Source organism: Callorhinchus milii, unplaced genomic scaffold (genome assembly GCF_018977255.1).
Source record: "Callorhinchus milii isolate IMCB2004 unplaced genomic scaffold, IMCB_Cmil_1.0 Scaffold3, whole genome shotgun sequence".
NCBI classification, from domain to species: Eukaryota; Metazoa; Chordata; class Chondrichthyes; order Chimaeriformes; family Callorhinchidae; genus Callorhinchus; species Callorhinchus milii.
In genome coordinates, this window is record NW_024704744.1 from 57,968,982 (window position 1) to 57,982,818 (window position 13,837).

At 42.5% G+C, this 13,837-nt stretch overlaps 1 protein-coding gene across 2 annotated transcripts in view; it reads left to right on the top strand.

Annotated features, from left to right (window-relative positions):
- The first annotated feature begins 2,100 nt into the window (after positions 1-2,100).
- Positions 2,101-13,837, top strand: part of egln1a (egl-9 family hypoxia-inducible factor 1a) — a 48,399-nt gene continuing 36,662 nt past the window's right edge. For both annotated transcript variants that reach the window (XR_487907.2, XM_007893853.2), the window contains exon 1: positions 2,101-3,198. Coding sequence is in view for 1 of the 2 variants with exons in the window: in XM_007893853.2 (XP_007892044.2) it covers positions 2,401-3,198 (798 nt within the window). In the remaining variant the exon portion in view is untranslated. The remainder of the gene's footprint in view (positions 3,199-13,837) is intronic.

The following is a 13,837-nucleotide window of genomic DNA, read 5'->3' on the forward strand; positions in this document are numbered from 1 at the left end:
AAAATCTGTAGGATTATGATGTAAGTTTTGTATACATGAACTGATGAAACATCTGGTTTGATAAAATAACTCTATAAAAGGAATCAAAGCTATTTAGAAATAAGCCATTGAAATATAGATGTATTTACATTTCCTGGGCAATAATAAGAATTATAGTAATAATCACTGCTTTTGATAAACAATAGTGCCTTTGTGTTAGGAGGTCTCAAAGCACCCCACAGGATTTATGATAAAGTGTCGTGACTGTATATTTTATATGTGAACTATTCAGTCTCTGCCTTTTTTGTACCTTTTGCTTGTTTACAGATCAGTACTGCAAATACACAATATAAATAGTTAACTAATAATGCCTCCAGTGAATTATTGTTTTGATGCATTTAATCTATACCTTAAACTTGTCCTCCTCACAACTGTTTGAAACTTACTAGTACAGTATTTCTTTAGATTTTAAAAATTGCTATATTGCAAAATAATTCCTATAGTGTACATGGAATATATTGTGTACATGGTTTCCTTTTTTATTTTGGTATTTCTTTACTTTTAACGATATGCAATACTTGTAGATTTGTTGCACATATATACTGATGTGTCTGTAATAAACTACAACACTGTCATTATGTTGTTTTGAAAGCATGGCTTTTGTTTTATTAAAATACAGAATTTCAGCATTCTCATGTCCTTTAAATGAGATTCGTGATTTTTGATTTTATACATTTTTGATTTATATCAATTTCTATGTTGAAATGAAATTACAGACGAACTGTGTGTTAATTGACACTAGTTATGACACTAGTTTAGTAAACATTTTTCTTGCTTATTTTATAAATATAGAACAAAAAAAGGAAAAGGAGAAAAATTAGGAATATTGAAAATGTGAACTAAAACTAGAAATAGTGGAGTCCTGTAGCTCAGTGGTTAGAGCCTCGCTTTCAAGTGAGAGACCAGAGTTCAATTCCAGGCAGAGGGTGAAACCTTGGGCAAGTTTCCTTACTCCACACAGAGCTTAATAATAATCCCTCCAAAAAAAACCCCCAAAACAATAATAAATTGGTCATTTTCAATCTAAGACTGTTTGTGGGACATTGCTGTGCACAATTGGCTGCCGCGTTCGCCCACAAATATACAGTCAATTCACTTTACAGTGTGTTCTGTGAAGCGCTTTGGGACGTCCTCCCGACGTGAAAAGCGCTATATCAAATGCAAGGATTATTATTATTATTATTAAATACTGACTATTCAGTTTTAGTGTGTCAGCTTGGCTCAGTGGTAGCACTCCCACCTTCTGAGTCAGAAGGTTGTGGGCTCAAATCCCACATTTGGGGACTTGAACTCACACCGTCTCAGCTGCGAGAGGGACGTGTTGCATTGTCGGGAGGTGCGGTCCCTTCAGATGAGACGTTAAACCACTCGGTCGCTGGATGGCGCTGCTGCTACTTACGTGACCCGCGCTCCGGGGAGCACATTCGGCAGGTTGGGCGAGTTCACGCCCGATTGGGCGATTTTTGTTGTCTTGCGCGCGAGAAAGCAACTCTGGGGCCGGTTGGTGCCCGGTTTTTCGGGGGGGGGGGGGGGGTTTTGTTTAAAAAAAAATTAAAACTGTAAAATATTTTCTTTCCCTTTTGAAGACCTTTTTTTTTTCCCCCCTTACGGTGTTGAAAAGCGCCCACCTAAATCGGTCACCCTCTATGGTGTGGGCGACTTGTAGCGTTGGGCTTCTTTCGGGCTGGTATCCGATGGATTTGGGGCTACTAATGTCGGCCCCGCCTCCCCGGGGCTGTCAGTACCTGATTCGGGCGGAGCCGGAGCGGATGAAGGAAAAACGAACCACGCCGCCGCCGCCGCCGGTCCTCTGACACTTCGCTCTCTCTCTCTCTCTCTCGCTCTTTCTCTCGATCACCGTCGCTCGGGAACTTCGCCCGATTCGGGCTCCAGAAATGACAAGGGCGTCGGGGGCGTCTTTACTCGAATACTTACCGAAGAACGAACAATTTTAAAACAGCGAGGAGGTGGGGTCGCTTCTCCCCTCCCGCCCCACCCCCTCCCTCCCCTCTCCTCCCCTCCCCTCTCCTCCCCCTCGCACAGCACCGCGCGAGGCGGCGGCGGCGGCGGCGGTTACGATTTGAAAGATGTCTGTGACGAGCGGCAGTTGGGTCTCGGGCGACCGTTAACTCTCCCGCGAGGCGCAGAGCGAGCGGTGGCTCGCGCGCGCGTCGCAGCGCGGAGAGCAGCGCCGCCCGTTGCTGTATCGGAGGAGCAGGTTGAGCCTCCTTTCCCTTCCCCTTCCCTTCCCTTCCTGCCCTTTACCCCTTTCACTCCCTGTCCGGCTCCTTTGTGTATGTTTTTCTACCTGACCCGGATCCGCACCGTTTCTTCCCCCCCCCCCCCCCACCGCTCTCCTCCATGGCCAGCAAGCCTGGCGTAACTCCCGGCGAGCCCCCTGCCGACACCCCGCCGCCGCCGCCGCCGCCGCCGCCCGACGAGCCCGCACTGCAGAGCCAGAGCTGCGGGCTGTGCGGCAAAATGGAGAACCTGCTGCTGTGCGGCCGCTGCAAGAGCTCTTTCTACTGCAGCAAAGAGCACCAGAAACAGCACTGGAAGAAGCACAAGCAGGTCTGCAAGGAGACGCCTCAGCAGCGGGACCGCCCGGCAGAGGACAAGGCGAGTGCGGCAACCGGGGGCGGGCATTCCCGGCCGCAGGCTCCGGAGGCCGTCAACGGACAGCGGACGTGCCAGACGCCCGGTCCCCCCAACCCCAGCGGGCAGAGGGTCAGGGGAGAGGTGGACAAGGGCGAGGAGCCAGCGGCAGGTCCGCTGCCCGACACCATGCTCAGCAGCCAGGTCGAGCCGGGCCCGCACGGCCAGAGCGGCAGCGGCTCCCAGAAGCTGGTGCTGGAGTACATCGTGCCCTGCATCAACAAGCACGGCATCTGCGTGGTGGACAACTTCCTCGGGGAGGAGAAGGGCGACAGCATCCTGCGGGAGGTGAAGGAGCTGCACCTGAGCGGCCGCTTCACGGACGGCCAGCTGGTGAACCAGAAGGGAGACTCGTCCAAGGACATCCGAGGGGATCAGATCACCTGGGTGGACGGCAAGGAGCCGGGCTGCGCGCAGATCGGACTTTTAATGAGCAATATGGATGATCTGATCAGACATTGCAACGGGAAACTCGGCACTTACAACATCAACGGGAGAACGAAAGTGAGTATCCCGACCTGGGTTCGTTCGTTCGTTGTTTCCCGCAACGTCGCATTTTCGAAACTTGGCACTTTAGCCATGTGTTACGCTAACCCTTTAAAAGCCGGGGCATGGTGCCCCGGTTTGCTGGCTTTTTTGCTTCGTCTTGACTTCTTTTTTTTTAAAAAAAACAATCTATTGCAACTGAATGCAGTTGCAATGGATAGATAGATTCTGAGAAAACTTCTCTTGCGTTTCACGCACCACAGCGATTCCTCTGGTTTCGCTGATGCGTTGTTTTTCTCCAGGTTTTCGGTGAAACGTCAGTCTGAAATGACTCACGCGTGTTTAACGCCGCCGTAAATATTCCCGCTTACGTCGATGTACGCGCGTACGTCTTGTGTATGTGCTTAGGTGTTGGGTTTCAATGGCTGAATTTTGTAATGTTGGTTGGTGCAGCCGTCCGCTAAAACCACGTTAGGGCAGTCTGGCTTCTCTTCGGTCGCTGCACACGTGTCGCAAAAGCATGTTAAGCTTTTTGAACATCGCGGCTTTAATGCGTTAAAATCGGCCTCAAACGATGCATCCGTTTCTCTAGCAGCAAGTTTTTTTTTTGAGGTTAAAAGTTAGTCGTCTCGCAAAGCTGTTCAGCATCGGATACTGAAAGCAGAATTTCCATGAATGGAATATGCAAAATTCTGAATGGATTTTTAACCTTATTCCTTGATTTCGGAGTACCAAGAACGTGCACCTTCTGGTTTTGTCCATTCAGATTCGTGTGGAATAAAAATAGATCTACTGCCATATTCTTGACGGTTGCTATTTTACAATAATAATAATAATCCTTGCATTTGATATAGTGTCTTACCACGTCTTCCAAATGTCTCAAAACGCTTCACAGAATATACCGTACTGTGAATTGACTGTGTATGGGAGGAATATTATTATATTTGGCCAGTCAAAATGCCCAGAAACCAACCAGATGGTCAAATAATGGTTTCAAAAATACATTAGTGTTGGTCATGCCCTTACTTTTTTTGGGGGAAAATAAATCTTCTGCATCACCAGGTTTTTATATGTACAGAGGTAGGATTGTTTTCATTTCTATTCTGTGCAATCTAAGCCCATTTCTCATAATATGTAATGTCCCACGGAGTTGATGGGTACAGTTTTCGTGCTTGGCATTATACAAATCGAGGGGATCTGCCCTTCCAACTGCTACCCCCTCACACTCCCGGCCCTACCCATCTCTCACTACACACCTTCAAACCTGTCTCCCCCTCCTCTCTCACCGCCATTATAACCCACATGAAACTCACCATCTGCTCCCTTGACCCCCATCTATTCCCCTCTCCTTACCTCCCAGCTCCATCTGCTTTCCCTTCTACTCACAGACATCATCAGCCTCTCCTGTCCACTGGCACCATTCCCACCCCGTTAAAATCAGCTGTTATCACCCCTATCCCTCATCTCCTCGTCTTCCTTGATTTGTCTGCTGCCCTTAATACTATTGACCACTCTATCCTCCTCCACTGCCGCTCCTCTCACCTCAACCTTCATGGTTTTGTCCTTGAGTGGTTCATATCTTATCTCTCACACCGTCTCCACTTTGTCTCCACAAAAAACTTCTCCTCCAGCCCCCTCCACTCTCGTGCAGCGTTCCTCAGGCCTCTACCCTTGGTCCTCTCCTCTTCAACATGTAAATGCTCCCTCTTGGTGACATCATCCGCAGACATCAGGTCAACTTCCACATGTATGCAGATAACACGCAACTCTATCTCTACCTCCACCCTCGACTCTGGGACCACTGTAATCCTGACAGAATGTCTGTCAGTCATCAAGTCCTGGATGAGAGCTAACTTTCCATAGTTGAACATCAACAAGACCGAGGCTCTCCTGATTGGCTCCCGTCAGCGCCTCCTCACCTCAGGCACTGACAGCATCACCATCTAAGGATGCACACTCCACCTCACTGAGCCAGTCCGGAAACTTGGCATCTTGTTTGACCCACAATTATCCTTTCTATCCCACATCCATGCTTTCCCCCATCTCTGCAACATCTCCTGGCTTTGCCACTGCCTCATCCCTCAGGTTGCCGAAACCCTCACCCACGCATTCATCGTATCTAGGCTCGACTACACCAACTCTCTGCTTGTCGGCTTTCCCAAGTCTTCCCTCCACGAGCTGCAGATCATTCAGAACACTGCAGGTCGTGTCTTCTCCCACACGAGGCTCCGTGACACGTCACCCCCACCCAGCTCCACTGGCTCAGCACCACCTTCAAGGCCCTCCGCGGACTTGCTTCTTCCTACCTCTATGACCTGCTAACCCCATATCAACCTGTCTGCCTGGCCCACTCCATCATCGGTGTTCCAAATCCCTGACTGTCCAGTACCTTGGGATATCCTCCCGAAGTGAAAGCCTCTATACAAATTTAATTTTATATTGTATTGTATATAAGTGTGTCAGCTTGATTTAGGAGTAGTACTCGCCTCTGAGTCAGAAGGTTGTGGGTTCAAATCCCGGTCAGGCCTTGAACTTGTGTAATCTAAAGTGACACTCCAATGCAGTGATGAGGGATAAGGGAGTGTTGCATTGTCGGAAGCGCTGTCTTTTGGATGAGACATTAAACCAAGTTCCCATCTGACTGTTCAGGTGGACGTTAAAGATCCCATGGCACAACAGTAAAGCTCTGATAAGTCTTTCTGAATCACATAATCACCTAAGTCGTGCCTTCACCGAATCCTATTCAATTTACTACCAAAACCACTTAGATTTCTTTGCACTACTCATGTTAATCACCTCGTATTGCTACTCTCTTACCATCCATTACTCCCCCATTTTCCAGCCACCTTGAATCGCGGGAAATTACATCCTGACCCGTCTCCTCATGTGCACTTACCGGCCGGCTGCGTTGAATCGCAGGAAACATAGTCTGTTTGATCCGTCGACACGTGCAGAAGAACTCCATTCCAAAACTTGACAGTAAGTTCGCACTTGGCAACGTGGCACGTGGATCAAGATGCATAGAAACGGGAAACATAGTCTTGACCCATCAACGCATGCGCACTCAATGGCTAAAGTGACGGTGCATTTACAGGCTGCATCAAATCACGCTTGCGCAGTGTAGATTATTGATCAAATCAGATTTATACAGTTTGCCTGCAACTCGGACTTCGTGTACGTGCTATTAAATGTTATGGGTCTCGACTGATATGAATTATGTGAATTTTACACTATTCGAAAAGGTCGCAGCCAACTGTCCTGCTGTCCCAGCCAATAATCCCCAAATAAAATTGGTCATTTGTTTCATGGCTGTTTGTGGGACATTGCAATGCACAATTGTGCTGCCATGTTTGCCTAGAAATACACAATCACTTCATTTCACAGTAATTCTTGTGAAGTGCTTTGAGATGTCCTTCCGAAAGGGATAAGGAGCTGTACCAAATGTAAGGATTATTATCATTATAATACTTACTCTTCTTCTCAATCTATAATAAATATTGATCTTTGCATTTGATTTAAGCACCTCATCTTGTCTAGACAATGTCTCAAAGCACTTCACAGAATATTCTTTAATGACTGAGTATTTTGTGGGTGAAACGCACAGCCAGCACAGCATTGTCCCACAAATAGCCATGGAGTGAGTGACCAGTTTTATTTGGGGGATCTGTTCAACAGGACACTGGGAAAAACTCCCTTCTCTTTTTGAATAGTACCATGGGATCTTTAATGTCCACCAAAACAGGCTGTGTCAGCTTAGATTATGTGATTCCAAGTCCCTAAGTGAACCATCACAACCTTCTGACTCCGAGGCAAGAGTGTTACCACTGAGCCAGGCTGACATTATGATAGTGTCATATAAAATCTAACGTCTTATTAGGACCGTTGTGGTCCATTTAGCTGAAAAACTATCATACTGGCTCAGTTGGTAACACTCCCATAACCTTCTAACTCAGCCTCTCTGAGTCACAAGGTTATGGGTTCATACCCATTTTAGAACAGAACCTGCAGATGCCTGAAATCTAAAACTGGAAGCCAATCTCCATTTTTCTGCACCATCAGCTCTAATTACTGATTTTGTAAGAGGGTAATGAAATTGAATGAAGCAAGTGTACAGGTGCCTTATAGCATGTCGAATTACAGCAGGCCAACCATTACTAAGCATCTTGTTAGGGTCTCTTGTGGACTGCTGGTGACTAAAAATCAGTACCCTGGCGCAGACCAACTAACTTCCCATGTCCAACTGCAACTTATTATCACAAAATGAATAAATATCAAATGACAGCTAATTTACCTATTCAGAGACATGTTTGGACGGGTGAGATGTTTGATTGAAACTTTTTTAAACTCACTGAAACACTTTGCTTTACCTTTTTAAGTGGAGTTTACACCCTTAGGAAACTTGTGCTGTATATATATTACACTGATGGCATTATGGGCTATGACCCTTCCAACTATGTAAATCACATCAATCTTTTATATGATTAGCATGTAATTTGACTTGTCACTGCTCCAGATATATAAAATATATTTTACAAGCATAACAAAGATGTGTGTTTTTGTACTAAGACCAAAATACTTAGATTTCTAAAAGCTTTTCAATAGAACATTCACAGCTGTATTTCCATCTATATCTTGATTATTTTATTGTCGAAAGGTTTGTGAATTCAAGCCCCAAGTTGGACTGAAGCTCATACAACACACCCCAGCCCTCCTGATGGGGTGTGTTTTAATTATTTAAAAGGCCATCAAATGAACTCTGTACAAGTGAATTTCATGTTCAAAATTTAACATATTTTGAAAGAACTCTAAACTGGCGTCCTTCCAGTACAACATGTTCTTTTGTAAAGTTCTTTTGGGGCATCTAAATGATTTACTGATTTGTCTGTGAGCCAACCTGTAGATATTTGGGTCATTCAAATCCTGTTATGCATTGCACTTGTTGCAATGTGATGATAAGAATATTATTTTAATCTTCAACTCATATCAGTAAAGCAGTTGATTTTGGATGAACAGCAGAAGTACATTCACCGTCTTAGCAGATCATTGTGTAAAACAATTAACTGAGTAATTCTATTGCTTTTAATTAAATGTTTAATTCATTGGAGTTCTATTGCTAGAGTACAGGATATTTGGTCTCAATATAAGTGTTATCTTGACTCATGAGATTGACTTGGAATCTCATGAGAAATTAGTATTTACAGTACTCATCAACTATACCATTCACATGAACACAACATTTACATTTCTCATACGAGATCTACAAAAAGTAAGTGGGGAAGCAAAAAACAAATGAAAAACATGGTAACTTATGATACAGGAGCTGTAAAAATCTGGGGAAAATGTCAACTGTATGAACATTTTCAATCTAAAAAAAATGTTTAGCATTTGGTATCTTGCATTTTTAAACACTATGGAAGTTTGATCTAACTATTCGTATAATCCACTGTAAATAGTTAGCGCTAAAATATGAGAAAGTACAAAATTATGAAAACAATTTTTACATTACTCTGAGCAATCAAATATTTTTGTGGCAAAGTGTTGCCTCAGTCCTTTTTTTAAAAAAAAGAGCAACTTGAATCTGTTGAATCCAGGTTTGAGTTAATTATATGCTCTACTGTGGCACAGCTTGCAGGTTTTTCCATGGTCAACCAAGCACTTAAATGTTTAATTAAAAGAGATAGAATTACTCAGTTAATTGCATAGATTTTTTTACACAATGATTTGCTAAAACGATGAATGATCTGCTGATGTTCATCCAAAATCAACGGCTTTATCAATATGAGTTGAAGATTAAAATGATATTCTTATTATCACATTGCAAGAAGTGTAATGCATAACAGGGTTTGAATGACATTCATTCATGTGAATGAATGTCTACTGGTTGGCTCTCAGAATTTTGAAGGATCTGGAAAGGAAATAATAAGAAGGGTATTTGGATTGTCTGCTTTCCAATTGCATCTGCATTGCCTCTACTGGATAAATGCACAGTCTCATTGGTAATTGCACAAGATGTAATTAATGATGGTAATTGGTACATACATTTAGAAATTGTATTAATGCGCACATCCAATGTGCATGATTATAAATGGTTGTGCATACCTTTCAATATTTTCAATCGGAGTCCTGTAGCTCAGTGGCTAGAGCACTCACCTCGCAAGCAATAGAACTGGGTTTGATTCCTGGCAGGCCAAAACCTTGAGCAAGTTTCCTTACTCCACACCCTGATATTAATCCCTCAAAAAAAACAATAATAATTTGGTCACTCAATCTACGACTGTTTGTGGGACACTGCTATATGCAACTGGCTTCCGCGTTTTGCTCACAATATATACAGTTAATTCACTTTACAGTGTATTCTGTGAAGCGTTTTGAGACATCTAGAAGTGAAAAGCGCTATATCAAATGCAAGGATTATTAGGATTATTATTAATATAATTCCTCCATTCAGAATCATTTCTCTCACCATAAGGCATTTCCTGTGCTGCCCAAAGAGCGAACTCATTGCATCTTCATTGTAAAGGAGTAGTCTAAGTGAAATACATAAGCAGCATTTTTCAGAATATATTTTATTATGATGCTGCAGGGTCTCCATGCACTTCAATAATGTCATGTGTAATGTTTGTTTTGTGGGCAAACATGGGAACCATTGTTTTTCTCCCAAACAACCATCATGTGAATGATTTATTCTGAAGGATTGCTGACCTTGGACACTGGAAACTCCTGTCTTATTTTGACCAGTGTCATGGGGCCATTTAGCATCCACCTGAGGACAGGTAGATGACATCTCAGTTTAATGTCTCATCTGAAAGACAACAACCCTGACAAGGCAGTTCTTCTCTACTACTGCACTGGAGCGTCCAGTAACTGAATATTCAACAGCCTATTGAGTTCAAATGCTCACGTGGAAGTTGAACTCACAACCTTCTGACTCTGAGGCAAACTTGCTGCATAGGTAAACTGAATAATAATTATATTCAGTAAAGTTTTAAAATATTGTAGTATTTTAATAAAATATTGTTTCCCTATTGATTCAGTGAAAATGGAGTAAACTTTTGAAAGCCTTCAAGAATAACTGATGGCTTTTGGACTGGGCTATTATAATAGCTATTTTGGACTGTTCTACGATGTCCCCACAAAGGAACCACATCACAGTACACCAATGGAGTACATAATAATTTTTGAAAGGTGGAGCTTCACAAAAATAGTTTCAGGCGAGGGATAAATATAGAATACATCATGGCACTCGCTGGTTAATTGCCTTCATACTTTGTACTCTATATACGTCTAGAGTTTATTTTATTTGCAGTTTTTCTATCTCTTTGTAAGTTCCATGGGCAAAGTCTGTGCTGGACTGACATCCTCCTCCTGGATATTCATGATCGTAGATCATGGAAGACTCTGAGAGATAGGGACAGAATATATCCTCAGTTGCTAGCAGATTTGTATTGAAAATGTAGATCTTTTGACTCCTTAATCTTCAGGGGTTCCACCAACCCATCCTCTAATTTGAATCGTAATGTTGAAGAGCAAAACTTAACTTGATCCACACACATGAATTTTGGCATTTGGCAATTATTTCATCAAATGTTTACAAACTGCCTGTGCTTATAGGAGGCATAAAATGTTTCTCAGGCCAGAAAGTGCTGTTTCTGATTCATTTTTCAGCCGATACACAGGCTTTGACTGTTTGACCTTGAAACTCAACGTACATAATAATAATAATAATAATAATCCTTGCATTTGATATAGCGCTTTTCACGTCGGGAGGACGTCCCAAAGCGCTTCACAGAACACACTGTAAAGTGAATTGACTGTATATTTGTGGGCGAACGCGGCAGCCAATTGCGCACAGCAATGTCCCACAAACAGTCGTGGATTGAAAATGACCAATTTATTATTGTTTTTTGGTTTTGGAGGGATTATTATTAGGCTCTGTGTGGAGTAAGGAAACTTGCCCAAGGTTTCGCCCTCTGCCTGGAATTGAACTCAGGTCTCGAGCTTGCAAAGCGAGTGCTCAACCACTGAGCTACAGGACTCCACAATTTACATGAATGCAAATTACAGGTAGTTTCTTTACAAGCCCTAAACTGGGAGTGCTGTGGGATGGTACTCACTTGGTACAGGCAGACCACAATTTCTGCTTTTACAGATTTCGTTTAATAAGAAAAAAATCTACTGAGCTGGTACAGATAATTGCAGTCGTGTGAAAGGAAGTTGTGGGTCGTCTGTATGGTATATAATAATAATAATCCTTGCATTTGATATAGCGCTTTTCACGTCGGGAGGACGTCCCAAAGCGCTTCACAGAACACACTGTAAAGTGAATTGATTGTATATTTGTGGGCGAACGCGGCAGCCAATTGCGCACAGCAATGTCCCACAAACAGTCGTAGATTGAAAATGACCAATTTTATTATTGTTTATTTTTTGGGGAGGGGATTATTATTAGGCTCTGTGTGGAGTAAGGAAACTTGCCCAAGGTTTCGCCCTCTGCCTGGAATTGAACTCAGGTCTCTCGCTTGTAAAGTGAGTGCTCTAACCACTGAGCTACAGGACTCCACAAATGAGTATGAGTTCTCTGTTGCATTGTTTCATTGAAGATAATTAATTAATCTTTGAATCTGATGTAGCATTGAACGTCACAGGTAATTGCTATCATGTATAGTGACTATGTAGGCAAATTCATCAGATATTTTGTGCACAGCAATGCCCCACAAAAAGCCATGACTTGGAGCATTTTTAATTTTTCTGAAGGATTTTTGCCAGAACAGTGGGAGAAACTCCTTTCTCTTTTTTGAACATATGTTGTTGAATAATGTCACGGGATGTTTAGTGCCACCTGAGCAGCCTATGGAACCTCATCTTAACATCAAAACTTGAGTTTTCACAGATTCAAACAGAATTGTTTTGCCTTTTTAACTAAAATAGCCTTTTGCTGACTTTCAGCAAAACAAAAATCTATGGAGACATTTTTTCTTCTGAAAAACACAGATTAAGTCTTTTATTTGCTTCAGGGTATTGCTCTGCAATTGTTGAGCCCCACCCCCTCAACAGTTGTTCAGCTCTAGATGGAGCAGAAATAATTAGGTATAAGCAGACGCCATATTGTTAGAACAACAGTTGTTGTTTGTTCTGTTCTTAATGTGCAATTTTGTCAAGTACTGCAGTATCGTACCTCTACACAGCATTAATGGGTGGGTAACACCCATGCCACACCCTTCATCTGATCTTCCATGGTAGCTGGTGCACATTCTTTTCTCTCCTTTCCACTCTCTCCAAACATTTTACTTTTTTTCTTTCTGAGAAGAATTCTAGCATGATTCGCAGAATCTAATCATAAAATCCTGTTGTATGATGCAAATTTATGTTGCAGTAAATCAATGGTGCTGTTGAGGCAAGCAAATACAACGATATGTCTTGTGAATGTGCTTCTGTTGCTTGGAACTATTAATGATTTAGTAAAGCGAACCACTAGTTGACTTCACTGGTATTCAGAATCGTAAGAATTTTTTAGTTCAGATGAAGGGCATTTGTCCATTTTGCCTCTCCAGGCTCTCTGAAAGAGCTACCTGCTTAGTCTCAATCCCTTGATTACCCTTCCCCCATTCCCCTGACTTTTCCCCATACACTTTTATATTTTCCCTTTTCAATATTTATCTAATTCCCTTTGAAAATCTATGATGAAAGCTACTTTGGAAGAGCATTCCATGTCCCAATAACGCTTTATTTTCCCCCAAAACTACTCCCTTTGTTATTTTAAAAACAATTGCCTTCTAGTTGCTAACCCATTGACCAGTGAATATAGATTTCCCCCTAAGTACCTTTTTTAAAAGAATACTCTAAATTTTGAAAACATCTGTCAGGCTTTCTTTTGACTTTCTTTGCTCCAGAGAAAAACGGGCCCTTTTTCTCTGGACACTTCTAATGAGTACAACTTCTCATTCCTGGTAACATGCTAGTGAATCTCTTTTATATCCTTCTTACAACCTTGATTTTCTTAAAGTTGGGTTCCCAGAACTTGACACAACAATGAGTAATACTGTAATGTTTCCATCTTCTTCCTATCTCATTGCAGAAAGTACATTACATCTCTTGAATTTTGTTAATCTAAATATGTGTAATATGCACTAGATTTCTCAGTTGGGAAAAAATGAGAAAAAAACACTACACATTGTGCATACTACATTTTTACTGCTCTCTAAAGGGGAAGGAGGGCTTCTCTTCTTTTTTACCCACACCCTAAAGTTTATCACTCACGAATTAACCATAACTTACTCTGATGTCTTTTTCAAAAAGGAAGGGTCTTGTATGTTTTATCATTTGTCACGATTGGCAATTTACAGTTTTGCTGAAGAATTGAAATTTTGTGTATTGTATTTTTTCTCTCTTCTCAGTTTGGCGTGGACTGGACTGAAAAAATTATTTTGTAGAGGCATACTTTTGAAATGCAGAGCAAATATCTGTATCTGAAACTACTGTGTTCCCTATCTTTTTGCAGTCCTTTAAACTGCTGTGCTTTGAGCTTTCAAATATTATCAACGTTTCCCTCCACCAACTGCAGATTATTCAGAAGTCTGCAGCTCTTGTCTTCTCCTGCACCAGCTTCACGAGCCTGTCAGCCCCATCCACGCCCAGCTCCACTGGCTCCCCATCCCCC